The sequence below is a fragment of the Heterocephalus glaber genome, unplaced genomic scaffold (assembly GCF_053883595.1).
Source record: "Heterocephalus glaber isolate CG9 unplaced genomic scaffold, H.glaber_assembly_v1.0 deba00001795, whole genome shotgun sequence".
Taxonomy (NCBI): Eukaryota; Metazoa; Chordata; class Mammalia; order Rodentia; family Bathyergidae; genus Heterocephalus; species Heterocephalus glaber.
The window spans coordinates 2,911,314-2,939,298 of NW_028258476.1; the positions used below are offsets into that span (position 1 = coordinate 2,911,314).

At 51.7% G+C, this 27,985-nt stretch overlaps 2 protein-coding genes and 1 pseudogene across 8 annotated transcripts; 1 reads left to right on the forward strand and 2 right to left on the reverse strand.

The window, feature by feature from the left end:
* Positions 1 to 27,985, forward strand: LOC101699223 (protein S100-A15A). 4 transcript variants are annotated; one of them, XR_015448123.1, is made up of 5 exons: positions 1 to 724; positions 3,873 to 4,002; positions 23,478 to 23,685; positions 24,733 to 24,895; positions 27,347 to 27,525. XR_015448123.1 is itself a non-coding variant. In XM_087203341.1 (4 exons), the coding sequence occupies exons 3-4, from the start codon at positions 24,863 to 24,865 to the stop codon at positions 27,614 to 27,616; spliced, it is 303 nt and encodes a 100-aa protein (XP_087059467.1). In that variant the 5' UTR covers positions 1 to 4,002; positions 23,478 to 23,685; positions 24,733 to 24,862; the 3' UTR covers positions 27,617 to 27,985. The 4 variants fall into 4 exon arrangements, 2 of the variants coding, with proteins under 2 accessions (XP_087059467.1, XP_021105087.2); XM_087203341.1 differs by having other exon boundaries at positions 1 to 4,002; positions 27,347 to 27,985; XR_015448124.1 differs by lacking the exon at positions 24,733 to 24,895 and having other exon boundaries at positions 1 to 4,002; positions 27,347 to 27,530.
* LOC110347025 (golgin subfamily A member 2-like) lies at positions 4,896 to 11,005 on the reverse strand. Of its 3 annotated transcripts, none has more exons than XM_021249487.2 (4): positions 10,825 to 11,005; positions 9,515 to 9,622; positions 7,596 to 8,870; positions 4,896 to 6,973 (listed from the first exon to the last, which is right to left on the reverse strand). In XM_021249487.2, the coding sequence occupies exons 3-4, from the start codon at positions 7,689 to 7,691 to the stop codon at positions 6,563 to 6,565; spliced, it is 507 nt and encodes a 168-aa protein (XP_021105146.1). In that variant the 5' UTR covers positions 7,692 to 8,870; positions 9,515 to 9,622; positions 10,825 to 11,005; the 3' UTR covers positions 4,896 to 6,562. The 3 variants fall into 3 exon arrangements, with proteins under 3 accessions (XP_021105146.1, XP_021105145.1, XP_021105143.1); XM_021249486.2 differs by having other exon boundaries at positions 7,596 to 9,024; XM_021249484.2 differs by having other exon boundaries at positions 7,596 to 9,622.
* LOC101699576 (cell cycle control protein 50B-like) lies at positions 15,657 to 21,160 on the reverse strand (annotated as a pseudogene). The gene has a single exon (XR_015448145.1). The product of XR_015448145.1 is annotated as a cell cycle control protein 50B-like (transcript).

Sequence of the window (27,985 nt, forward strand, 5' to 3'; positions counted from 1 at the left end):
CGAGAGGGAGGGAGAGAGAAAGAGGGAGGGAGGGAGAGGGAGAGGGAGAGGGAGAGACGGAGAGGGAGAGAGAGAGACAGAGTGAAAAAGGAGGCTGTTCATTCCCTGGGGCGCGAGCCTGAGTCCGGAAAGGGTCCTTGCAAAGCAGGGAGAGCAAAGACTTAAACAGGGAAGCCATTGCTGCCTTGAGGGCCTGGCCAGGGGCTGGTCCGGGAGGGGCCTCAGTTTTGAAGAGCCTGGGGCAGAGGGCGTGGGGAGGGTGCGCGCACACTGGGTTTTCCCCGCCCTGCTCTGTGACCGTTTTCCCCGCCCTCGCTAGGGGGCGCTCGCGCGGCCCTGTAACGGCTTTTCCAGCGGGGCTGAGCCTGCAGGGCCAGGCGGCCTGAAGAAGCCCTGCGCACTGCTGGCCTGGAGGCAGCTGCGAGGGACTGCCCTGGGGCGGCTGGGACCCGCCTGTGAGAGCCGCCTTGTGCTCCTCTTCCCAACTGCAGGCTCAGCGTCCCGAGGTTCACGGGAGAACCGGCCACAGCGGGGTGGGCTCGCCTCAGAAATTGGCTCCCCCTGGGTGCCTGGGCCCGCGGCTTCTGCAGAGCCAGCAGTCAGACTGCGACCTGCACCTCCTGAGCCCTGACTTCAGGAGGTCCCAGAGAGAGAGGGGAGCAGACCCCGACCTGGGAGCCCTAGCTCCAGCTCCCTGTGGACCTGACTAGAGCGAGCTCACAGGGTGGGTTCCCATTTCCTCGCTCTCTCATTTTCCATTACCAGGCACAAAGGAGGGAAAGTGAGGAGTGAAGCCTAGCTAAGGCCTGTCTCAGTGGAAGCCAAGATGGCCGGGCTGGACCTTGTCCTTGGGCCCAGGCCGGTGAGCGAGGCCTGCCTGTGTCCTCGGAGTGGGCGCCTCACAGGACAGGCTGTGGGGCTCCCTCTGGGTCTGCAGCACACCTGTGCTTGTGGGGGCCTCGGGCCAACTCAGAGAGAGGAGCTCCCCTTCATTCCCGAAGAGCTTGCAGGAGGGGCCCTCTGGGTGCGGGTGTCTGTCAGAGGAGAGGGGCTGGGTGAGGCTGTGCTGCCCTGAAGCCACCCTGGGCCCTGGGACTGTGGTGTATGGTGACCAGCACAGGACAGAGAGGCCCTGCCATGGCTGAGGCACAGGAGTGCTCTGTAAACATTTGCTTCGTGGAAACCTGCTCAAAATGACAGCTGCTTTCAGGGCATCTGTGACCCCAGGGCCTGCAGAGCCAGGACTTGGGTGAGGCCCAGACATTCACTGCAGGGCCCACCCTGCACTCACAGGAGCCTGAGGGAGGGTCCTCCGCCTTGCTGCTCACAGGCCCAGGGCCCGAAGCAGAGGGCAGGGTCAGAATTAGCCCACCTATCCTGTCAGAGGTGACCTGCGAAGGCAGGGCCAGCAGGCACCAGGCAGGGCCAGCAGGGAAGGGCCGTAGTCAGAGGGATGAGGACTGGGCAGCATGGAGAGCGATGGGGTGTCCTTGTGAGGTCCATAAGGGATCGATATTCCCTCATAAGCAGGGGTGACCGTCTCCATGATTATTAGCTCTGGCTGGACCTCCCCTCCCCTCTTTGTCCCATCAGGAGGGGCCTCAAGGTCTGCAGGTCCATTCTGGGGCTGAGGGTGGGGTGAGCAGAGCCATAAGCTTCTCTTCGAGGAGAGTTGTGGCCTGAGTGCCCCAGTGTGTCTGGGGTGTGAGTGTCCCCACCACTCGGGGTTTGGGTAGGATCCCTGGGCAGGTGTTGGGCAGGAGCAATAGGCAAGGCCTCTCCCCTCCAGTGTGGGTCTCCTCCTGGCTGAAAACAGAGCAGGAGACTCCCATGGAGAAGGGCAGGGCTCGGAGCCTCCAGCTCACTCTTGATGAAGCCCCCAGCCTGGCTGGGACACACCAAGCCTTTTCAGGCCAGCAGCCTCTGCAGGTCCAAGCTGGAGCTGGAGCAGCAGTGCAGCTCTGTGTGTGACTCGCTAAACCAAAAGGAGGTGGCTGTGGTTGGCTGAGAGCTGCTGTGTGTCCAGAGGCGACTTTGAGGTAGCCAAGGCCGGGGAGCCTCTGTGGGCTTGAGGGAAGCTGACATCCGTTCCCCAGTGTGGCTTCTAACTATTGAAGCTGTCTTTCTTCCTGAGGGAGCGCCCCCCCACTCATGGGGCGATGTGGACCTGGAGCGATCTTCAGTGGGGAAGGCTCAAGAGAAGGGCCTAGGGTGGGCACTGCCTCTTGTGGAACTTGCAGACCTCGTGTTGACCAATTCACAGCTTTGCAAGCGCTGTAAAATGGGAAAATAGTCATGATGCCCAAGAGCCTCTCTTTCAGGGGGCGAAGGGCTTTGTAGACCGCTGCTGTGTGGTGCAGAGGATTTAGCTCTCAGGGAACTATGCGGTGTGTAGATTCATCGGGAAGAGACTGAACGTGGCCCCATGTATCCATGGGTCAGAGTCTGTATCTGGCATTGCACTGCTGCTCTGCTGGGATGAGCAGCTACCTGGGATCCTACACTCAGCACCAGGAGTGAATTAAAAGGAAGACACTTTATGTGTAAGGAAGAAGAAAGAAGCTAGAATGCCGCCCTGGTGAGAAGGGTAGAAGTTTCTGGAAAGATGAATATCACGTGGGCATTTGGACCTGGCTACCATTTATTGGGTTGGTGAGACCCTTCTCCCTGGCACAGTTGGATTGGCTTGCTGTGCTGTGGTTGGATTAAGGCAGGCACCCTTGACTCCGTGGGCCTCCTTTGCATGGGCTTTGTTTGGCTTGTCTCTGCCTGCTTGTCCTGCTCAGGGCCTTAGGTCTAGGAGGAGCAGCTGGTTGGTGAGGAGGGGCCTTATGGAAGTTGAGTGTAGCCTTAGTGAGGGGATGTGTGTGAAGTTAGAGCGCTCCTCCTCCCCCTTCTGTCTCCTTTGCATTTTGTGGGAGGTGGCGAGGGAGGGTTACCTTGGCTTTGTGCACCTGGCTTCTCTGTGCTCTGCCTGGTAACTTCCCTCTGGCCTTTAGGTGCAAGTCCCGAGGCCATTTGTGCTACCTGGGTTCCTTTTATATCGGCTTTTTAAAAAAAATCTTTTCTCTGTCTATCCTTGTCCTTGTCATTGTTTCCAAGAGAGTTCCTCCAGGAAAGTTTTGACTCCTTCTAGTCAGGATGAACCAGAAAGCGTACTGAGGCCCTTAGTCTTAGGCCCTAACCCTACGCCCCTTCTCCAGGTTTGCTAGTGAACTTCTTAGATCAGAATAGATTCCACGGTTCCTTCTCCTCAGCAAGGTGGAAAGAGGGGATGCAGCAGTGAATGTCCAAGCCTGGGTCCTGCTGTGGTTCCTGCTCTCAGGCAGCTGGGCTCTGGGGAAGAACCTGCAGGCCCCTCAGTGTGAGCAGTGCACCTCTCTGCAGGACCTTTGGAGGGAGAGTCCCAGGCGAGGAGCGCTGTGCCCTGCCCACTCGTGCCCCTGCCCACCCCTCCCAGGACTCCACTCACCACCCTCCTTGGTGGCAGCTCCAATTTTCTGGGTGTTTGTGGGACTGATATAAGAAGTAGGGTGTTGCAAAGCAGGCTGGGGAAACAGGCAGGACCTGTGAATGCCAAGAGGAGAGGATAGCACCAAGTAAGTCCTGGGACCCCGTAGGTGGAAGTTCTTGTGTGCTCCCAGGAGATGTGGACAGCATAAGGGAGAGGCGATGCCACAAGGAGCCCACCTTCACGACTCTTCACTGCAACACACTGAGTGCACTTTTCTTTTTGCTTTTATCCTTTCCTCGCTTTAGTCACCCCGTTGGCTCTCCAGAGCTAGTTCTTCCCTTACCCCTTCAGCCCAGGCTTTGTACATACAATTTTGTCACCATTTGCATGGCTTTTCCTGTCCAATTCTTCTTTCAAGGCCAGGAAGACCTGGAATATGCTTAACTGTCGAGCCGTTTTGAAAGGGACTGCTGTGTGGCAAGTCAGCCAGGACATACAATGCTGTCAAGGCCGGCCAGGACAGTAAAGCTTGGGTCCCGGAGACCAAGGTAAGGCCCAGGTTGGGCACCATTTTTGTTTATCTCTCCAAGGACTCATTTTTTTTTGCTTCTGCTATTCTTCTTTGCCACACCCTCTCCCTTATGCTGTGAAAGGGGAGACTCTTCTCAAGGAAGCAGGGAGGGGCTCTCTGGCCTGGCTGTGGCCTGGGAGAAGGGAACAGATGCTTTTGATTTTCTTTTTGGCCATTTGCATTTACTCCATGGCTATGCCTTGTTCTCCACATGCATTTCTTTGCTGTGTATTTTGCAAAGTAGCCTGGTCTCTCATTCTGCTAGTATGTAAATGGCTTTTTCTCAGTGTGTCTTTGATCGGGGTGCCGCCAGGTTACCTTGCCCTGGCCAGTGGCACTCCTGTCTGTCACATACTGTTACATGGGCTTGCATCAGTGTCTGCTGCCATCATGATTCTCTAGTTCTTTTTTTCTTTTTTTCAATAACTGATGTAACAAGCTAAGCCTCTGATTTTAAACAGCATGTGGGCTTGTGAGAACGGGCAAGGAGACGTTTTCTTTCTTCTCACACGGGAAGAAAGTCTGTGTAGTATCCCATACAAAATGGGAAAACCTTTGTGGGGGCAAAACTACAACCTGAGGAGAGCGGCTGCTTCCTTGGGGAAATGCGGGTACCTGTGGCTGGCAGAATCAGGCCCGTGGACAACACCGGAGCCCTGCTCCCAATTGGGCCAGGCGTGAGCATGTTACCAGGCTCCAGAGGGCGATTCTAATGCAAGGACACAAAAAGCCCAAAACCCTGTCCTTTAAAAATAGCCCAAGGCTCTTGGGCTGCACCCAGGACCAGCACCAGCACTCTCCCTGGTGCAGGAGCCAGATCAGCAGGGAAAGCGCTCTGTGCCACCTGCCCTGCCCACCCTTCCCGGCTTTAGGACAGACTCACCTGCAGCTTCCCCATGACCACATGGTCACCAGTGCTCCCGGGAGTGACAGCCGCCTCCTCAGGTTTGTCCTGGGCCGAGGCTGCCAGGCAGATCAGGTGCCTGCACTGGGCAGTGGAGTGCAGTGGTAGAGGCAGAGTATTCATTGAATAATGCCATCTGCAGATGTGGCATAAGACACTGGGGGGAGGTCCCTGGATGAGGGGGGTACTAGGACCAGAAAGGAGCCCCCAGTCTGGCACTTGGACCTGTTATTCCTGGAGTTTAAAGTGTGAGCACAGCCTCCCAGTGAAGGTGTGAGAACCACGGAAATGAGAGGGCAGGGAAAACAAGGTATTGGGGTGTCCAAAGGGACCACAGAGGGGGGGAGTAAGGGGGCACAGAGAAGGGACAAAGTGGAGACCTGCTCACCACGGCCCGAGCTGCCCCAGTCTTCAGTGGTGCTGGGGTCTGACTGAGGAGTCTCCACATCCCTTTCTTCCATATCCGCTTCATCTCAAATTGGGAGCAGCCAAGGGGGACCCCAGTGAGGCCCACAAGCGAGGCAGAGCAGACCCAGGCCCCCTCTGCACCCACCTTGCCAGGGCCCCCTGGGCCACTGCCCTCTGGTGGCGAAGCCCAACCGACCTCCATTGCTGTTTGACAAAGTTCCCGGTGGGGGAAAGAAAGGGTGGAACACATCGTACCCTCATGTTTTATTTTTTCTTGCCATAATGTTTATAATTGTTACTCTGATCACAGGAGTCATTGTGTTTGTGACTAACAACAAACTCTGCATGAGGCAAATTGGTAATGATACGTTGAAATCTGATCTGGCTCACAAGTCCCAATTCCAGTTTCTCTTAGTTCTGTTGCCACATCCACTCCTAAAGAAACCTCTCCTAAAACCCCCTCTGTTTCCCCACTCCTATGACTCCCCCTCTTATTGCTGACATTCTTTTTACTAAAGGGGTCTTATGAAGAGATTGAAAGGACAGACTTTAGATGGAAGAAACAGTGGAAAGTGGGAAATAGAAAGAACGTTAAGACAGGTAAATGCATTAAGGAGGCAAGTTACTCAGTATTTCTCACAGTGCTGTAAATATCTCCTGCTCGTGGACTATGAACCCAAATGACATTTAGTTAAGATGAACAGAGGTATAGAAAAACAGAGAGCTAATAGCAAACTATATTAACCATTGTGCAGTTTCTCAAGGGCCAGCTGGTGACCACAAGTTTGACACTTAGTTGATGAAATCTTGCTTGTACCCCCGCTGATATAAAGATTTTGATTAAGTTACTTTCTGTTCTGTTTAGGTGTGGGTAAATAAGGGGACAATTGTAATTTTTAAATATGTATTCGTGACGTTCAATGAAATGAAACAGCTTAGAGGAATTGCACTTTAACAAGAAAATAACCTTTACTTCAATAGAAATTGCTAAGGCAACTTAAAATGTAAACATGTTCCACCCAATGCCTCCCAGCTATTGCTTAAAGATATAAAAATAAATCAGACCCTGAGACTTCTCAGAGGGAACCTGAACATTGCTTGTGAAGGTTCTTTTCTCATCGCCGGCCCAGGACATCTCCCCTTCCTACCCTACATCGACATCGACTGCAGCTGGTCTGCGGCACTCTGGGAGAGAATGAGCAGCACTCTAGAGGTCTCTTCCCCCTCAACTCTCTGTTTCAGAGCCCTCCTCAGCCCACCCTGCCCCAGCCAGTGCCAGGACTCTCAGTGGAGCTGACTCCTGATCCTGCAGCCTCGAGGCTTCCAGGCCCTCCTGTGGGCAGCCCGGAAAATGAGAAGTCAGAGGCAGCCAGGCCCTCCATGCAGGGCCCCGCCTCAGCAGCTTCATCACCTGAGTCTCCCCCAGCTCATAGCAGAGCCTGCCCAGGGCCACAGTTTCTTCCTGTTTGGTGTGTTGCACCTGCATCACCAGCTGCCTGTGCAGCAGAACCCTCCTACTCAGGGCCTTCTTCTCAGTTGCCAGCTGCTGCCAGGCCTCAGCATGCTGCCACACCTGGGACATCAACTGCTCCCCCTGCTGCTGCAGCTGCTGGGCCTCCTGGCTCTTCAGCGCCATCTGCAGAAGACCCAGAGGTGCGGGAGGGTGAGCTGCTGCTCCAGAGCCTGAGCTCACGAATGTGGCGGGGGCACTCAGAGCTCTGGCCTTCTGCACCCAGCCTCAAGCCTCAGAACCTCCTTTCCCAGCCCTGGGACTTCAGACCACAGCTGTGCAGAATCAGAGGAAGCCAGCCCACAACCACTAAGCACTGGCCCAGCCTCCCGTCCTTCACACACTGGCTCATTTAATCCACCAGGTCGAGAGGAAAAGGTTCACATCCTCTTCAGGTGGTGGACACCCAGGCGTGGTGATGGAGGCACTGAAACTGTGACCAGGGCAGCTGAGATCAGAATGCAGCTCGGCCCTAAGGAGTCTCCTCTCCCACCCTGTCTCTTCCTTGGATCAGGGTTCTCAGGTCTCTAGCACGGACACTGACATCAGGACTAGGGAGGAGCCCAGGGCCACCCACATCTACCCATGACAGGCATGGTGCAGGAAGCAGTCACAGAACTGCTCAGCGAGAAGGGCAGGGCTCTGGGATCACCTGTCCCCCACTGTGGGAGTTGGGCCCTGGCCCAGCACCTCCCCTCCCCATGGGCACCACCTCTGTCCTAGCCCAGTCTCACGGGGCGGGAGTTACCAATGCTGTGAGCTCCACCATCTTCTCCCGCAGCTGGCCCAGCTTCCTGGCCAGCTCCTTCCTCTCCAGCTGCTCCGATTGCAGCGCACTGGCCATTTTTAGGTTGTCTTCACTCCTCAGAGAAGAGGAATCAGTGCCGCCAATACAGCCAGACCCAAGACCCAACCTCAGTGTCCCTGGGGCAGGCACAATGGAGAATCGTCCCCTGTCCCCAGCAGATGCTCCAGCAGGGTTCTGCCTCACAGGACACCTTCACAATTAAGGGCTTCAGAGCCCCCACTGAACTGATGGGGGAAGGACCCAGAGGGCTAAGTGTGTTGCTCTGCCCCAAAGGACCTGGCGGGAGGAGACCAGCGAGCAGTGGCTACACACCAGCCTTAGGACACTGTCCTGCATCTGGGCCAGCTGCTCCATGAGCTCATGGTTCTGAAGGAGCAAGCTTTTCATGGTGTTGTCACTCTGTAGATGCTGCAGGATGCTCCTGTCCTCCTCAGCCTCCTTGGCCCACAGTGCAGCCTTGTGCTCCAGCTGTAGGAGCCCCTCCTCCTGTCCCTCCCTTCTCTGACACAGTACATAGGTTTCCTTTCTCTGGACATGTAGCTGCCCAGAAACAAGCTCACACTACAGCCGCTGTTCTTCCTCCAATGGCCCGGCTGGGGGCTCCAGGGCTGGAGCACAGCTGAGAAGGGAAGTAGTAGTAGAGGTCTTGGCCTCTCAGTGCTCAGCCCCCAGTTCAGGCTCCTCGCCCCACCTCGGCTTCCTGATGAATGATTTCTCCTACCCAGATGATGGCCAATCTTTAAGCCACTGTCCCAAATGTTTCTTGTGTGGGAGTTGGCAGTGGGCAGGTCACCCCTCTCTCAGATGGGGACACGGAGCTCAGTCAGATGAGAGGATTGCCAGATGCTGGCGGAGACCCCTTTGTGTTTGCCTCAGTGCGCTTGAGTGCACCTCACTCCTTAGGAAAGTGCAGGTCACACCCACAGCCAGGGACCCTGTGCTCCTTCCAAGCTGCTCTTGACTCGGCACTCATGCATCTCTCTCATTAGGTCCACCACGCTCCTCTCCAGGTGCTGGATCTTCCTGTCAGGCTCCTCCTTCTCCTTTTTCAACTTTGTCAGCTGCCCACAGCACAGGCAGCAGTGGACAGGGAGGGACAGGCGACCTCAGGCACATCTATCACCCAAGTGTCCTTCCCTCTCCCCACCTCTGGCCCCAGTCTGCGGTATCTCATTTAGGGCCCTCTAGATGTCATCGGAGGAGCACGTCCTAGGGCTGGAGACACAGGGTCAGGGTAAAGGTAGCTGGATGGGGAAGAGGCTCGGGGCAGTGGCCGGCCCTGACCCCTCAGCCTAGGGACAGCTGCCCCAGTAGGAGACACTCACTTGTTCTGAGCCAGGACCTTGGGGCCACTGGTGGCATCCTGGCTCTGCTCAGAGAGAAGCACAGGAGGTGGTGATTCCTCTTCCACTAAGACTCCCCCACCCAGGGTGGCCTGAGCCAAGCTCCCTGCACACCCTGCCACCTCCCAGACCTCACACCCTGGGCTCGGGCAGAGAGCCTGAGCATACGTGGCTCTTCTCACTGGCCTGGCTGCCCTTGAGGCTGAGCAAAATCAAACAGCAGCTACCATTTACTGAGTGCTTGATCTGCACCAGGCCCGAGGGCATTCACATAAAAATGTGTCATTCAAACATCACAATTGTACATAAAATCCTCCCCACATATTTAATTGCACTGCTGTTGGTCAGACCCAGGACTTGTCATAAGCTTGTCACACACCAGACCGCTGAGCTATCACAGACCCGGCCCTCGAATGCAGATTTCTTATCCTGCACCTGACACTGTGCTCATGTGAACCCTGACCCCCCACTGCCATGAGAGCCACAGCCGCAGCAGCCTGGCCAGCTCTGACTCACCTCGTCAGGTGGGTGACATTTGCCACCAGTGGATATCCCAGGTTTTATGCTTTTCTTCGCATCCAGAGAAGGACCCAAAAGAGTGTTTCTTTCTTGAAACTCTCACAACTGCATAAAGGAAAAGCAATAATACTGATGACAATGATGAGCCTCTGTGTTCACATCCTCCTGCATAGCTTCTACAGCACACTCTTAGGCACACCACCTGCTCCAATGCAGCAATGACCGACACAGTGCTGTGATGAGCAATTAATGCCTGAGCAACGGAGCAGTTACGTGGCTACACGAAAGAAAGAAAGAAAGAAAGAGAAAGAGAGAAAGAAAGAGAGATAGCACTGTGGTGCATGCCTGTCATCCCAAGTACTGGTGACACTGGGGCAGCAGGAGCACAAGACTGGGACAAGCCTGAGGTAAAATAGCATTAAAAAGTGTCTGAAAATAGAAATAATAAACTATAAAAAGTATTGGGCATGTAGTTCTGTGCCTCCTGGAATCAATCCCTAAGGCTAACACAAAAAAGCAAGAGGGCTGGGGTTCAGCTCAGCAATGGAGAGCTTGGCCCACTGATGAAGGCTGTTCGTGTAATCAGCACTACACACACACACACACACACACACACACACACACACACACGCACGAGAATTCAAACGTGAAGCAGAGAATTTAGGAGATATTTTGAGTCTCTCTGGAGACAGAATGCTGGGAGAAAACTACCCCAAAGCTGGGGTCACCAGAGACACCGTCAACCTTTCGGGTTCTCTGATGACAGTTTCCTGTTGTCAGTGTCCAAGTTCAGCAGCAGGGAACCTAAAGCCTCGCTGCACCCCTTCCCATGCTCCCATCCCCTTCCGGGTGGAAATCTGCGTCTCCACCGGAGAAACTGGACTGTGGCTAAGGACACTTTAGGGCACCCGGTGGGAAGAGCGAGGGCCAGGTGAGGGGTGGTGATGATACTGTGAGGGGACTGGGCCTTCAGCACATCCTACGCCTGCCTCCCTGTCCCCCGAATCTGACTGTGCCCCTGCCCTCCTCTGTGTTCAGAACAGGGAAGCGACGAGGCAATCTGAGGTAGGGCTCAGGGAGGAATGGGGTGGGGTGGCAGGAGGCCTCAAGAGTGATCGCAAGGGTCCCCGAAGCCAGGAGGGGGCTGGGCTGTGAGGCCCGGGTCTGTGGGAGGACCTGATGGGGGCACTGGGGCAAGGAGGGTCCCGCCCCATGTGCCTCAGGGGCGGCACAGACTCTGACCGAGGAGCGGCCATCTGGGGACTCAGTCCGGGTCCAGGGGCTGGGATCCTCCCTGTGTGCTTTACCTTTTGCCTAGCTCTGGCCAATTTCTGCCTACGGGTTTCTTCTGAAATCCTGGTGCAGGGAGAGGGAAAGGGGAAGGGCCACTTGCGCACAGTGCCTTCCATCACTTGGAAACGCTCTCCAAGAGTCTCAGTGCCGCTCTGCTGCTCGCCTGCAAGAGGCGTAACCAGGGCGGAACTAAACTCAACACAGAGGGCGTGGCCTCAGCCCCCCAGTCCCATTGGTTGAGAACGTTGATGATGTCATAAGGGCCCTGGTGAGGCCGCCTCCGGGGGGTGGGGGATGGGTGGAGTCCCACGCAGGCTGCAGGCAGCTGCTGGTCCTGGCAGCTACGATAGGAGCTATGATAGGAGGGTTCCTGAAATGCACCCGATAGCGGTGGAAAGGGTGTGCATTCCATGGAAACAAAAACGCCATAGTTTCCCAATTAAAATCATTCTAGGATGAAAAGTCTAAGGAGTGTTTCTTAAGTACAGGGAAAGGATTCTACATAGCCTTCATCTATAGGCAGGACTAGAGTGCAATGATGAATACGTGCTTAACCCTAAAGAATCAGTTAAATAAAAGCACTAAAAGAAGTCACAGAGCAAATAGAAGTGGAAAGAACATATATAAAAGGAGAATTAAGTAGAGGGACCAAACTGGAATGAAAAAATCAAAAGCTTCAGTGCGAAAGTTAGGAAGAAAGGGAGAGTTAAACAGAAACAAAGAATGGCAGCAGAAATAAAACAGACAGAATCAAAGCCTATGTAGAGGATGATGTCTCCTGCAGATAATGATAATTTGACTTCTTACATTCCTGTGGCACCGCTTTTATTTCTTTCTCTTTCCTGGCTAAAGTTTCAATGAATGTATTGTACATGAATGGCTATCCATGTCTCAGTCCTGATCTTAGCAGAAAAGATTTTAGCTTTTCCTCATTTAATATGTTTGCAACACTTTTATCATCAATAGCTTTTATTACGTTGAGATAAGGTTCTTCTTTACCTCTTTTCTTCAAGGTTTTATCTATGAAAGGTTGTTGGTTTTGTCAAAGGCATTTTTTGAATTATTGAGCTGATCATATGATTTTGTCCTCGCTACTGTTACTGTGGTTTATTACACAATCCATCAGGTCATGAACGTTGCTTAGTTGGTAAGTTTTTTATTACTGCCTCAATGTCATTGTCTATTACTGGATTATCCAGGGTTTTTATGTCTTCTTGGTTTAGTGTTAGTAATTCATGTGTATAGGTATCTGTTCACTTCTTTAAGATTCTCTGACTTGTTGGAGTACTCTTTTTCAGAGGAGTTACTAATGATCTTCTGGATTTTGGTGGTGTCCATTGTGGTTTTGGATTTTTCATTTCTAATTGTGCTGATAAGCATTCTTTCTTCTTTTGGTAAGTTTGGCTAACTGTTTGTCTAAACACTGTTAAAACTCAATAGGGGGCTGGGGATTTAGCTCAGTGGTTTTGCTGCCTGCTGCTCAAGTGCAAGGACCCAAGTTTGATCCCCGGTACCAAAACAACAACAGTAACAACAGCAACAAAAAATATAAGATCTTGGCTCCCAGGAAAGCCATGGGAAGCACAGAAAGTATTTCTAGAAAATACTTATAGAGGTAAAAGCAGGCAATTTTACCAGGCTCTTCCTGAAGGCTGGATTCCATGGTATGAAGATAGGACACACACACACACATTTGGGCCGGGGATTTAGCTCAGTGGTGCTGCCTCCTGCCTCACAAGTGCAAGGTCCTGAGTTCGATCCCTGGTACCAGCCCCCCCCCAGCCCCAAAACAAAACTCAACAATAAGAACACAAACAACTTACTTTAAAAAAAATAGGTCATGGGGCAGGGATTTAGCTCAGTGGTTCTGCCGCCTGCCTTGCATGCAGAAGGACCCGAGTTCGATTCCTGATACCAAAAAAACCCCCAAACAAACAAACAAACAAAAGGTCAAAAACCTTAACACACATTTTATCAAAGCAGATTTACAGATGGCAATAATCACGTGAATAGATAACTATATCGTATCTCATCAAGGCTAAAGAAATTAAGACAATGAGACACCACTATCCATTATTCGAATGGCCCAAATCCCATGTCCCAGTGGCATCAAGTGTATGTGAAATGTGGATGACAGGAACTAGCATTCATTATTTGTTTGGGATGCAAGATGGTACAGCCTCATTCAGAGACCCGTGGCTGTTTCTTATGAAACCAAACATACATAGGATACACCAATCATGCTCCTTGGTAGTTACCTAAAGGAGATAAAAGTTTATGTCCACACAAAACCCACATTACTACTATTTGTAGCAGCTTTGTTCATAACTGCCAAAATTTGAAAGTTGTTTGCGTTTTTACTGTCGGGTTTTAAAGGTGGTTTGTATATATTAGACAACACTCCTTTATCTGATGTACCTTTTGCAAATGTTTCTCCCAGTCTGAGGCTTGTCTTTTTGCTTTTATAGAGAATTTCGTAAAACAGGAAATTTTTAATTTTAATGAAGTCCAAGTTATTGATTTTTACTTTCATGGGTCATGCATGAAATGCAATCTCATCTAGATTTTCTCCTATGAATTTTTGAAAGTTTGTGTTTTCCCTTTTGGTCTATGATCAATTTTGATTCCGGTATGCTCACTTTTTAGAAAAAGAAAAAAATATGAGAAAAGAAATACAGAAAGCTTCAGACAGAACAATACGAACATGAGACTACGGAGAATTTTTTAAAAGCACATTATGTGGAAAGAAGGGTATTTCTTATGGGGTATTGTGCAAATCACCAAGATGCAGCAGTCTTAATCTTTATTCATATGAGAATTGAATTTTGAAGTAAGTAAAGGAAACACTGAAAGAAACAGAAACTGACAAACTTGCAATGCCCTGGCAGGGTTTGGTAGTTGACTCGAGTATTCATAGAGCAGACAGAAATGTCATTAATAATATAGAGCAGGGCAGGGAAACTGCTGTCACAGTATAGAAGCAGTGATAGATATCAACACATACATTTACGACAGACTTTGTTCCAATAAACATCTACGTACAAACCCAGGTGGTGAGCTAGGATTTGGCTTGACCAGAGTTTGCTGACTCCTGATAGAAAACAGTTGAGCAACACAATTGAATTGTATAAAGATGTGTATATATATATATGTAGAGTGCCCAACCTTAAAGAATATATACAATTTTAAAACATTTGGAGCATCCAGGAAAACTGATAAATTGTGTTTGTAGAAACAAGGTCTTGTCGGGCTGGGGATTTAGCTCAGTGATTCTGGCGCCTGCCTTAAAAGCACAAGGTCCCGAGTTCGATTCCCGGTACCAAAAAAACAAAACAGAACTAGAAACAAGGTCTTGGCAATTCAACTTTAACTTTATTTAAGGTCTTTTATTAAGGACTTTGACTGCCTTGTCCCCTGGTCAAGCTAACCCTTTGCGCCCTCCTTGGTGTCATGTCTGGAACCAACACTCTTCCTAACCCCCACATCACCACCTATCCACTGCTGACCCCACAGAGTTCAGAACAGGTCGGCAGGGACTAGGAAGCTGGTGGGTCAAAGGTTCCACCCCTTCATCTTAACGGGGTTCTCCAGTTGACCCAGCTGTTCTCCTTCTAAGCGTCTTCCTGAGAGAGTTAAAGACATCACATTACAGCGATACAGGCATACCCATGTTCATAGCAACACAATTCACAATAGCTAAATCTTAGAAGCAGCTCGGGAAATGTGATATTTATACACAATACAGTACTACTTCTACCATAAAGAAGGATAAGCTTGAGTCATTTGTAGAAAAATGGAGGCACCTTGAGAGCACAATGTTAAGTAAAATAAATAAGTCACATGGGCTTAGATATCACATGGTTTCTCTTATATGAGAGACCCACAATATAATGAACAAAATAAATGATTGGTGACAGGAAGTAGGGAGATAGATCTTTCGCAAATGGGAAGGGGACCAAGAGAAGCAGAGAGAAGGGATGGAGGAGAAGGGAAAGGGAGTAAAAAAGAATTAAGATGTGTTACTGTACACCTTCCAACTCCTCAGAGGAATGTGATCGTTATGTATGACAAATGTATACTAATACAAAATAAAAATTCGTAGAAAAGTAAAAGAAAAACTCCCAACATATAAGCTCACCCTGATAAACAAGGTCTGGGCTCTGAGAGTCGTTCTAGCAAATCATCAAACATCAAGAGCGGTTCAGAGGAATATGTACTTTGTGGCCAGTTGGTCAAATGTATGGGGGGTTGGAAATGGGGCTCTTACGGGGCTGAGACCTTAGCTGGTGGACCCCAGTTAGCTCTGGTGCACAGCATTAGAATGAACTGTAGGGCGCCCTTTGGGTGGTTGGAGAGTTGGAGGATGGGTGGGTGCGTGGAACATCGGCCCCTCAATTGGTGTCAGACGTATTGTGAATAACGAGGGAGTCCAGGGACTGTCACTCCAAATGCAGCTCCTCAGTGTGTGATTATTTTCACAGAAAGGAACTTAAGAGAAAAGCAAAGGCTGGAAGCAGCTTCCCTCTGATATCTCCGATTCTGCTTGAAGTCTGGACCTCGAGGAGGAAGCAGTCGCCTCTGGGTTGTTCCCCGAGCTTTCGTTAGCTAAGCCCACGTCTCCAGAAGAGACACTGGGATCCATCGCACACCTGCAGACCTTTGTCAACAGCATTGACCTCTACATCTGTCCCGTGGAGAATCATTTACAAACCATCGCCCATCATGGCTTCCATACAGATTTTGTCCCAGGACACTGTGCTCCAATCTCATTGGTGTCCCCTTAAAATGATATATAATCCCCACCCCCATTCCCCATCTCCCCCTCTCCCGTGGAAATGAGGCCTGCAAGCTTCTGAGTAATTTCGGGCTCTTAAGTAATCACAAAGCTGTAATTTCCTCCTCTGCCGTGATTTCTCGTTTAATAAATTCATATGCCTTTTCTTTCACTGAATCTTTGTCAGTTCATTCCAAGGAAGCTTCAGATGCTACAGGGGAAATATCTCTTAGCATCTAAAGTAATAATGGCTTGGAAACCTAGTGCAATGTAGCTTTTTAGAGTCAAGCAAAGAATACTTAGGACTTGATGAAATGTTCAGGGTTTTTTGTTTTTTTTTTGGTACCAGGGTCAAACTCGAGACCTTGCACTTTCAAGGCAGGAGGGAGAACCACTGAGCTAGATCCCCGCTCCTTGATGAAATGTTTTTTTGGGTTTTTCTGGTGCCGGGGATTGAACTGTGTTCCTTGCACTTGCAAGGCAGGCAGCGGAACCACTCCCTTGATGAAATGTTTAAAAAATAGTCCTAATTGAAAAACAGATGATGAAATAGCGTAAATGGAAAAGCAAATTCTAAAGTGGCTCTGGTTGACAGAATGGATATGTGATGGGGTGGGCAGAGGGCTTTGGGGTGTAATTGCTGCAGGTATGGTATGGAGCAGGGACTTGAAGTTTCAGCCTGAAAAGGTGCTGCAGCCGGGCCACAATACTCAGGAAAGAGAGCTCATTTTGGGCAGTAGAGTCCTATCGGATTCTATCTGGAGGCATAGTAGAGGCAAGATGTTGTTATATGGGTGAAGCAAAGAGTCTATAATCAGAGGGACCTTTTTCCTTCACATTTATAGCTAGTTGATTTTCATCAGGGATGCCGAGCCAATTCAATGGGGCAAGAATAGTCATTTCAACCAGTTGCACTGGGACAATTAGAGTTGCATGCGGAAGGATAAAGTAGGGCCCTTTCTTACATCATGTACAAAAATTAAGACAAAATGGGGCAAGGATCTTTTTCTTTCTTTCTCCAACTCCCCAGAGGAAGGTGATCAATATGTACTACAAACTTATATTAATAGAAAATGAAAACTCATAGAAAAAAAGATTAAACTAACAAAAAAATAAGATTGCCATGATAAGCAAAGTCTGGGCTTTGAGTCTTTGTAGCAAATCATCAGACACGAAGAGGTGTTCCGAGGGATATTTGATTCATGGCTGCTCAGTGGTTCTGCGGCTTGGCACTGGAAATGGGACTGGGGCTTCCACTCAGATCTCTGTTCCAGCTCTTCTCTCCAGCTGGAGGACTCTTCCCTGGCCCTCCCAAGGCTGCTCCATCCCTGTCATTCAGGGCTTCAGGGTGTAGCAGCAGGGACAGACACCTCTGCATTCACCAGCTGTGTTACTTTGAGCACATGGCTTTGCTTGTCACTCCTTACTGCCAAAAGGTGACATAAAAAGGGCACAGAGGTAAACTCCATGAACAGTGCTCAGCACAGAGGAGGTGCTCAATACTTGAGGATTTTCTCAGTATCCAGGAGTCTTCTGACCCTGCAGAAACAGCCCAGAGAAACAGCCCAGGCCTTCCCGTGCCCGCCTTTCCTTCCTTCCTTCTTTCCTTCCTTCCTTCCTTCTTTCTTTCTTTTTCTTTCTTTCTCTCTCTTTCTTTCTCCTTCTCCCTCCCTCCCTTCCTTTTCTTTTTTCTTTCTATTCTCCCTTCTGTCCTTATTTTTTCTTCTCCCTCCCACCTTCCTTCCTTCCTTTCATTTTTTCTTGCTGTACTGGTGATGAAAGCCAGGCCTTGCACTTATTCTGCATGTTTTAATTTTTTTTCTTTTGGTACCAGGGATCAAACTCAGGTCCTTGTGCTTGCAGGGCAGGTGGCGGAACCACTGAGCTGAATCCCTGGCCCCCGCATGTTTTAATTTTTATTCTGAGACAGTGTCTCACTAAATTTACCCTGGATTGCCTTAGACTTGTGATCCCCCTGCCGCAGGCTCCTGAGTAGCTGGTGTTTGAGGTCCCCTCTGGCATGCCTTACCCTATTCCAAGTTTCCACATGGAGACTCAGTTGCCCCAAATGCAACAGTCCCATGCTTTCTTGAGGTCATTGCATATGAACACTCGTTTGTCCCAGTTCTGCAGATAAAACTGAAAGTAGATATACGCTGATGCAAACTGGTAAAAATTCCTAATAAGCCTCAGTATTTCTTTTTTTTTAATAGTTCACATTTTCATTTTTAATGTTTCTGCTGCTTTGTTGTCCCAAATACCCAACAATTAACTGAAGTTTAAAATTTGAGTAAAACACACAGAAAAGCAACATTACGATCATGTTCTTCGATACCTATCCATACCAAAAAATTTTAAATATCAACCACATTTATCAAATTCAAATACTAGTGAGGGTCATCTAATTTGTCTGCATGTCGATGCTGCTATAAATTCAAATTCTGTTTTAGGAAGTTAATGATGAAAGCCTGAGTTCACTTTAAGCCTTATTCTGAAAGATTTTCTCATTGGATTATAAATCTACTATTAACAAATGTGGAAAACAGCTGGTAGTGTTTGTACCTTTAAGATTGCAGTTCCAAAGAACTAAGCAAACATGGTAATAAACCAAAGACAAACATAACCTTTATTCTCTTTTAGAACTGCAGAAAATAAGGTCTGGAGCAGTATTCATTAATTTAATCAGAATACCTTAGGACTGAGGGTCTTATTTGAAATTTTATAGGACAATTTTAAAAAATACTAGCAAACTATATGCTGCTCTCAAATTACATGATAGAAAATATAGTAAGTACTCTTATCCAACTTAAATCATCCTAGAAGATCCCCATGAGACCGACCTAAATGACATGCATGTTGTCCATCCACCAATAATTTTCAAAGAATTACAAACGAGTCTAATAAAATCAGTGCAAACTATTGAATACAATTTAACACTAGACCAGCAAAAACCAAAACATTCTTCATGAACTTGCAGTGCCATGGAGTGGGAATAAACAGTAGTAAATACAAAAAGCTGTAACAGATAGGAGGCATTAGAGAATTTTGATGAATTATAGAACAACTCTTTGTTTTTAGCAAGTGAACTGGTAAAATGGTAACAACTAAGGGTTTTACTTTTAAGTTCTTTGGCCTTAAAAGGGTTTTTGTATAAAAATATCCTATTACTCTACTTTATACATGCTGATTGATTTTAGTCAATCAATAAAATCAATTGATTGGTTTTAACATTACCTCAAAGGTTCAAATAATCCTAAAATTCTAGTTTACACATAAGATTATATTTCTCATGATTACTAGAGGAATCATGTAATAAACATGATTACTAGAAACAAACATGTTTCATTTGAGACCATAAATATAAACCCCTTTAATTTCAAGTCTAAGAGATAAGGCATGAATGAAGCCCTTCCTCTTGAACATTAAAAAAAAAAAGAAAAAAGAAACCAGACTACAAAAGAGGATGAGGATTGTCAGGAGACCGAGGTATGACTGTAGGGGATGCTGTCCCCTCTAAGATTCCTCCTAACTCTGGCTTTAAAGTTAAAACATCCCATGGGCCAGGGATTTAGCTCAGCGGTTTTGCTGTCTGCGGCCCAAGGACCCGAGTTTGATCCCTGGTACCAAAAAAAAAAAAAAGTTAAAACATTCCTCTTGAGCCAAGCAAACTGGCCTTTTTGAATTTCTACACAGCATCTGGCAAAGTCTGTTTTACACCCAAACACTGCATGAGCTGACACAAACCCTGGTGCAAATCCGTTTGCCAACAAGTTTTCTAGGATAGCATCTTTCCCCATGCACTCCACAGAGAGAGCTTCCTATGTTTAAGGCAGAGCCAGACCAAGTCCGACGCAGTACGCTCACACTGCCCACAGGAACAAACGACTAGGTGACAAAGCGCACCCGGGTTGAACTCAGATTGCTGCTTCAGGCCAAGAGTGCAACCCCCAAATTTGAGGGAATACAGGAAACCAGAGGATCTTGTTAAACACAACCTGGAATGATTTATGCCAGCCTTGGTATGTCAGAAACCTGGGTGTTGGTGCCTCCTAATCTACTGTTAACAAGCATATTCTCCCCACCTGTTTCTGCAGCGCAACTGTGGGCTGCATTCTCTGTTCCAACCACCCACCGGACCCTACACCCCGCCCCCCCAAGACCAGCGCTGCTGCCTGACATTAAATAGGAGCATCACCAGGTCTCTCAATCACTTGTCCCATTACGGTCGAATAGGAGTCTCTAGGGTCCCTTGAACCCTGGAATTCTATCTTCTTTAAGAACCTGACACGTCAAGTGCTAAGCAGATGGAGAATTTGCGAGGTCTCCCTCTGCTCCAAAAGGCCCGGCCCAGCCGGAGAGTCTGGCAGCCCCGCGAGGAAGAGAACTCCTTTCTCCCGGCCCCTCATGCACAACTAGGCAAAGTGAGGCGAGCTTGACACTGGGTGAGGGGCGATGCGGGACGCCCTAGGAGCTCTCAAGACCCCGGGCAGGAAGCCGGAAGGGTCCGGAAGGGTCCGGGGGAGCTGGCCTCACTGCTCATCCTTGTCATTGTCCTCGTCCTGGTCCTGGTAGCGAATGTAGACGGCCAGCATGACGAAGCCCACGACGATGCAGAGGGAGCCCACGACCAGGTAGGCGATGCCGCCAGGAAGGGATTCTTGCCGCCCATCCACGAGATGCTGCTGAACACGAGCAGCTTGTGGCCGCCGAAGGTGCGCACCGGATAGTTGTAGGCGATGTCCACGAGGTAGGCGCTGCCGGGCAGCCCGGCCGAGTAGCTGCCCAGGTGGATGCGCACATACAGCTTTCGGAAGGTGGGCAGCGCCGCCGTGCGCATCCACACCACGAAGTCCTGGTTGACGAAGCCAGTGTTGTTGGGGTCGAGGCTGGGCTCGTAGATCGGCCGGGCCAGTTGGGGGCGGCGCGGGACCCTGGAAGGCAGGCGCCAGGCTGCCGTGGACGAGCGGCGGGTTGCGGAACTTGACGTGGTCGTCGGTCCACCAGGCGGCGGCGGCGCGGTCCAGCGGCACCTCCACGTAGGGCGCGCCGGGCTGGTGCTGTGCTGCGGCGTGAAGGTGTCCCTGAAGAGGCTGTTGGCGACGGCGCTGCGGGCAGGCCGCGGGCGAAGCGGTAGGGGGCGCCGGTAGGGACTCGCTATAGCGCCGGTTGTTCTGGTAGAAGCCGGTCAGCTCGTAGTAGAGGTGCAGGGGTCCCAGGAAGCGCGCGGCCAGCGTGAAGGGCCAAGCGCACAAGCAGGGGGGCGGCGGCGCGCGCCCCTGGCCCTCTGCAGCGCACACAGCGCAGCTGCCCGCCGCGTCGCCTACGCCAGTGTCGTCGTGCTCCAGCTCCGGGAGGGCGTTGGGCGAGTAGCACAGCCCCAGCCCAGCCCCAGGAAGGCCAGGCCCGCGCAGAAGAAGAGCGGCAGCGCGTTGCCGGCCGGCCCACAGCAGCGGCTGCCAGAAGGGGAGGCGCTGCTGCTGCGTGAACGCGGTGTTGTCAGGCTGGTGCGCGCCCCGCACCGCGGCGCTCCAGGTCTTGGCGGGCCCCGGGCGGGCGCTCCGACCGCCGGCCGCAGTATTTCACAGAATAATCACATTCACCATCTGGGTGCCAAGGTGGCTACATTTCTTTAACTTTTAAAGTGCTGCTTGGTCCCTCCTCCAACTCCACACACTCTCCTAGTCTGTTACTCTCAAGTCTGTTATTTTGTCGCTGTCTTCATCCGTCGTTGAGTTGTCTAACCCTGGGGTTCATGGCTAACTGGGGCAGAGTTCCTCTCTTGAGCTAATCAGAAAGCCCCTCTCCCTGCTTGCCATGACTGATCTCCACATTAGAAAGACCTGGAGCCTGGGATGCCTGTGTGTCACAGACTGCGCTGCTCGCGTTCTGGGTGTGGGGTGAGGGGCTGAGATGAGGAGGTGTAGAGAGGGAGGCGCATGCAAGTTTGGCGTCCGATTTATGGGTCCTTTCTTTCTTTCTTTCTTTTTTTTTTTTGGATCAGGGTTCGAACTCGGGTCCTTGCGCTTGCGAGGCAGGCGGCGAAACCATTGAGCTAAATCCCCGGCCCTGTGGGACCTTTCTAAGCGCACTGCCGGGGGTTTTGTCTGATGCCTCCCCTCACATCCAGACTCTGAGCTTCTGGCAGGCAGAATGTTGGTCGCTTCATTTCTGTCCCGCTTTTTCTCAAACACCCAGCACTAGGTGCTCCTAGCCACTAACACGTCAAAATTCTAGAGAAATATCAATATTAAGGAACAGTTGGTATTAAAATGTACATATTAAGGTAACTCAAAAATTGAGGCGACTCAAATGCCTACCAATAATGGATCAATAAGACAAACTTTGATACACGTAAGCAAGTACTGTGTACTCATTAATGCCAGGCTGGCATTGACTAAGCATGCGAGAAGATTTCTACGGCAAAACATTCAGTGAGAGGGTCGTTTCAGGAGACCTGTGGAAGGAATGGCCACTGTGTATTAGCACCGTGTGGGTGCATTTTATCCCAGGCTGTACACAGTCAGGTTGAAGAGGATGCAGACTGAGCCTCCTCCCGTCAGCCAACCATAGGTCAGAGATGAAGGTTCTTTGTGTCCAAGGGTGAATCATATTGGTGTTAGTGATATGATTTCAAGGCTTTAATTTTAGTGTTGTTTCTTGATCATAGATATTGCAATAATAAACATTTTTCCTGATTATAGCTCTTAACCCCTGGTTAACTAATTCCTTGGGCTATAGTCCTGGGGGATGATGGCTGAATGAAAGGTATTCAGTCTAAAGCTCTGTTGCTTTAGCTTGACGTTGGCCAAGTTCTTTCATTTTTTAAAAATTCAAGCCATATTTCTAGTGTAGATATTGAAAACTGCATCATGAAGCACTTTTTTTGTCAAGAAAATGTTTATACTGAGTAGATGAAGGAACACTTGAGAAGTTATTTTGGTCTGGGGACTGAACCCAGAGCCTAGGGCATGTGCACCCTGTACCATGTGCGCAGATACATTCCCAGCACCTGCCCACTGTTTTCTGTTAAACCTTTAGGGGTGTAGTTGGGTTACTTGTCCTTTGGCGCCCCCTTTTGGGAGAGTCACTCATTGGCCCGTGTGGCCCCTCCCAAGGGAGCTGCAAATTCTGAGATGGGGCCAGGTAGAAGGGGCAGCCCAGAAAAAATCCTGTGCTGGGGTGAGCTGGGGAAGGGGATTCAACAGTCACTAGAGAGCCCAGGTGGCATCTGTGTCTGCCCCCCCAAATCATCCTACAGTCTGGTCCCCCTCAGAGCAGTCCTTTCTCCTTGCACTGGATGTTTCCTGAAGGACCAAGCTGGTGGCCACTTTTCTTTCACTTCCCACCCATCACCCCTCATTCAAAACCCTCCCTCCCCTTCTTTCCATGCACAGGATGAGGCTGCAGCTCTAGCCTGGTGCGCAGGGCCCTTTGGCTTCGTTTCCATGGGGCTTTGGAGTCCTGAGTGCTCTAACTGCTCGTGGTGCTCCCTGTGCACCCTTGAGCAGGCCATGCTCTTTCTGCCCCTCCAGGGCTTTGCCCAGGTGGTTTTCTCTGCCTGGAGCACCTGGCCCTCTGTTCCTCATTGCAGCCCCAAGGTGCTCACGTCCTGACTGAGCCATCTCCTCCAGAGGAAGTCTTCCCCAGTGTGCACACTGTGTGTTTGCACTGCCCAGCGGGGGCCTGACACCCTGCAGCACTTGGGAAATAGCTGGGGAATGAGGAAAGGAATGTGCCCCTGACTGTGGAGTTTGGAGGTTCTCTCACTGGGGTGGGGGACATCGGAGAAAGATGCGCTGGAGAGTGTGTGCCTGACCCCACCCGAGCCCTGAAGCGGGGAGGATGAGCTAGCTCTGAGGCAGGGATGGATAATGAGCCCTTGTTGATTCTTAGAGGCTTCATCCCCGAAACTGGCTGCATTCATCTTAGTGACGAGTGCGTGATATCATCAGGAAGGCAGGAGACTGGAGAGTCCTCTGGCTGTCCTAACTGGAGCCACCGGGATCGGCGGGACACAGCTGCCTCTGCCTGAGTGTGGGAGTCTCCGGATCCATGTGCAGGCCAGACTGTGAGCTCTCAGCAGCCCTGCTGGCAACAACAGGTCAGTGCCCCCTCAAGGGCATCCCAGGGGGAGCATCTCAAGTGGGCTGAGGCACAACTGTGGCCCCCGAGGGGTTTAGGACCCTAACTGAAAAGCAGGACTTGGGACTTTCTCCCAAAGACATGGGTTTGAGTCCAACTCTAGGTGAATTGGGTGTGTGATCTTGGGAAAGCCTTTAAACTCTCTAGACTTTATTGCCCCTCCAGGAAAACAGGGGAAATGGTGCCTCCCTTATAAGGCCGTGCTGAGGATTAAATGGGATTGTGTGTTGGATGCGCTTCTCCAGGAGGGGTGGAAGCAGCAGCTGCTGTGATTCGGGCCTGCACATGGTCCTGGGGAAGCTGCACTCTGCCAAGAGAGGGCTTCTGTCCAACTCTGTAGGAAGAGAGGAGCAGGAGCCCCTGGCATCAGAACACCAGATGGGGGCTATGCAGGGGCTGGGGGAGGCTGCGGGATCTTGAGGCTCCTCCTGGGCCTCAGCTCCTGAAGAGGCTCAGCCAGTGAGGTAGCAGTGAGGTGAAGAGGGAATCCCCCGTCCTGTCTGTGCAGTGAACTGAGAAGGAAAACAGCACCACAAGTGCAGGCCTCAGTTCCCTTGGTAATATGATTGTTTTCATGTCCCAGTAGGTTATTGTTGAGTGGGATCCTGGCTTTTCCATGTTAAACGACATAAACACTCTCCTGCTTTAGAAAAGAGTGTGTTTCTCCTCACACTTGACCACAGCTAACTCCTAACTCAGGGTGGGCTAGAGGGGAGGAGGACACAGCTCCTGTGCCCAAGAGGCCCTCAGTCCCAGTGAAGGAACTTGGCTGTGTCCTGAATGCTGCAGGACAGCATCTTGCAGAGCAGTGACTTTGAGTCCCCTCTGCAAGGGGACGGATGGCATTGAGGGACAGCACCCAGACAAGGTGCAGGAACCTGGGTAGAATGGGAGGGCAGAGGGCTCTGGGAGAAAGCATCCACCTGGCCGAGGACTGGCTCGGATGAGGGGTTGCTGTCTACTCGGATTCTCTGCTGGCCCCGACTGCTCACCCCTGCATCCCCAGCTCTGCTTCCTGTCCTGCCTGACACGCGGTGGAGGAGTCCCTCTTCAACACCATCCACTGCTGCCACCAGTATGCAGCCCGGGAAGGGGACGTGGGGACCCTGTTCCTGGAGGAGCTGAAGGCCCTGCTCATGGACAGTGTGCCCCGCTGCGTGGAGACCCTGGTGTGTGGGGTCTGGGGTCCCGGTGTGGGAGAACAGGGGGCCGGGGCACTTGCACAGGGCTGGTTATGGGCTGGGAAGTGAGTGTTGGATGTGAGTGGCGAGGGTGTTGAGAGGGAACTGACTTCCCTGAGACTCTCCAGCCTGGGCGGGGAGGGGGCAGGATCTGCCCGGCTTGCTTTCCTCTCTTTGCCTCCGCCCGGGGCTGCCGAATCTCCCGCCTTGTCCCAGTCCAGCTCAGCCCTGAAACTCTCCCGCCACCCACCTGTTTATCCCGCTGCCCTTCCTGCCTACCGAGCGCAGGTTCTGGCCTTCCCTATGCTCAGAGCCCATTCAGTCTGACTCTTCCTCAAACCCCAGGCACCTTTCTGAGCCCCCGAGGTGCAGCCCTGTCTCCTTCCCCTGTGTCGGGGCCCCTGGGGGTCCAGTTTTGGCTGTGGGGGCTGCTGTAGACTGGCCAAAGGTAAGAAGGAGCTCCCCTTCTACGGCCCTTCTGTCCCCAGAGTCTCTCGGGCCTGGAGCCACGGTCTCCTCCCCACCGGCGCAGCCCAGGTCCCAGGCCCCCGGGATGGCAAGGCCTCGGGAGGGTCTGTGGGCGCTGCCTTCTGCCCTCTGTCCCACGCCCCCGGTCCCCGGACTGTCATCTCCAGAGAATATCAGGTCCAGCCCCTGACTCAAGGCCAGTCTTTCCCAGAGGGGCGTTCTTTTGGCAACTTCCCAGCTCTGCCACTTGACTTTGGGGAAAAGCAGAGGGTCAGTGTGGCCCAGTGTTACTGTAGGTAGCTCTGAGGGCTCAGAGGGGAGCCGGGGCTGGAGGTTACTGTGGTTCGTCCTGCTCCTGGGAAACCCTTTCCCCACCAGGGCCAGTCCAAGGGCTCGGCCTGTACTGCCTGGGCCCTGTACCCATGGGGCTCACAGTCCCGCCAAGGTTGGGCTCTTAGGTGTAGGGAACAGGGAAAGGGGGCGTTACCAGAACCTCTGCAGTGAGTCCTGGTCTCCTGCGAGCCACGGCAGCACAAGGCGAATTACAGGAAAGGTAGAAAAATGAGACTGAGAAGAAGCTGAGCTGTGGGTCTGATCAGCGCTGCTCTGGGCGGCAAAGATGAAAGCCCCCAGCTTACCGCACCTTTTATTCAGTACTCAGTACATCAGGAGAAACAGATATAACAAATGACTTGCAGAGACTTCAGTACATCTGGGTAAACAAGATGGTAACAGTCCAAGAACAACGAGGAACTGAGTAGATATTTGTTCCTCCCAGGATGTTTTCAGCTCCCAGGATGTTTCTTGTCCAGGAGAATCACAGCATCCCCGGATGGATCATTGAGGTCTCAGTTGTGACCGGAGGCCAAAATGGAATTATGTCTCGGAATTCCATAGCTGGGCTGTACGCAAGAGAACTAGGCTAACCAAATGATTTTTCCCTAAAATTATGTAGCATTGCTCCCGACACTTAGGGACAGACACCTGGGCACAGGCAGGAAGCCCTGTGAAGGTGGCCCCAGCTGAGGGAAGCTGGGGAGAGGCCACTCAAGGTGAGACCCTTCCAGTCCCTCTGGCCAGTCAGCTTCGTGGGAGCAGCAGAAGGGGGAGTGGGTGAGGGGAGCAGCTCTGAAGCTCCTGCGGGGATGAGCATCTGCCCTTCTGGTCCCCAGATGCTTCCAGATGCAGCGACTCCCTCCCGAGGTGCCTCTCTTCAGGCTGAGCACAGCCACGCCCACTAGCCAGATGCAGCAAGAACTCACTTCACCCCCTGCGCAGTGTCCTCGCGCCCACCTGGTCCCCAGCTGCCCCATCTCTGGGTGGGCTGAACCTGACTTTCCCCATGCTGTGCTATCCTGCTACCTCAGATCCCTCTTTCCTTGTCCACCAGTCCCAGCCAGATTAGGGCCAGGACATCCGGGAGGGCTCCAGGGCCCATGGCTTCGTCCTTCCTCTCTCTGTGCCCTCTACGTGGGTGACACAGGCAGTGTCATAAACACTGCCCAGGTGGCTGTCATGGTACACAGACACCTGCCCTGGCTCGTGCTGGTCCTGCTGCTGTGCTGGCCATGCAGACGTTAGGGACAGGCGGACTCTGGCCTTGGGGAGCTCCCAGGGTGGGGTGGGGTGGCTCCCCGCCTTCAGGATGCTGCTGTGGGCTCCAAGCAGGCCGGCTTCCGTGGCCACTGACGGTGACCAGGAGGTGTGGGGGGGGCAGGCTGCTCAGTGCTGCGCAGGGTCTGTGCAGTCAGCCCGTGATCTGTGCCCTGCACACACTTGGCTCCGTCTGCCCCCGTGCCCTCTGTTCTGCTGACCTGAGACACCCAGCATGCCTGGGCCTCTTCAGTCTGGTTTGGCGGTGCGTGTTCATTGGCTCTCTGGGGGAGGAGTTTTTCCCACTTGTGAAGTGGGGGAAGGCCCGGCAGGTGGGCTGCATGCCTGCTGGGTGGGTGACCGTGTGCCTCTCCTCAGGGCCGGAAGGAGCCATACTACATCGCAGAGCTGTTCCGGGCAGCAGACAAGAGCAAGGACAAGCAGATCTGCTTGGACAAGTTCCTCTACATCCTGGGCAAGCTGCTGAAGGACTGTCACCTGCGGTTCCACCGGCAGTTGTGTGCCCGTTACTCTGCCCAGCACAGCCTCTACTGGAGGGAGGGCAGGTGGAGCCTGTGCCTGGTGAGGTGGTCCCAGGAGAGGAGCCAAGCGGAGGACTCTGCTACGTGTCAGCGTGTGTGCATGTAACGAACAAACTCTCGCACACGTATTTCCGAGCATTATTTGGCACACGGTTCTGGGTGCTAGTCAGCCCAGGAGAAGTGGTCTCCACCCTGGAGAGTGTCCATTTCCAGGAAGACCCAGTCTGGCTTCGGCTTTCACTCTGTGAGGAAGAGGGGGCTCTTGTCTCAGGCAAGGGACCCTCTTGACAAGGAAGCCAGGCCCCACCAGGGCTCACTGGCCGGCTGCACTGGACATGGACCCCGATTTCAAAGGTGTCCTGCCTCGGTGAGCCTCGGTGAGCTTGTACTGTAAGAGGGACTGGTCTGGGCCTGGAAAGCGGGGAGAGTCATTTCCAAAGGAGGAAACAGCAGTGGGGACCGTGGAGCATGTTCA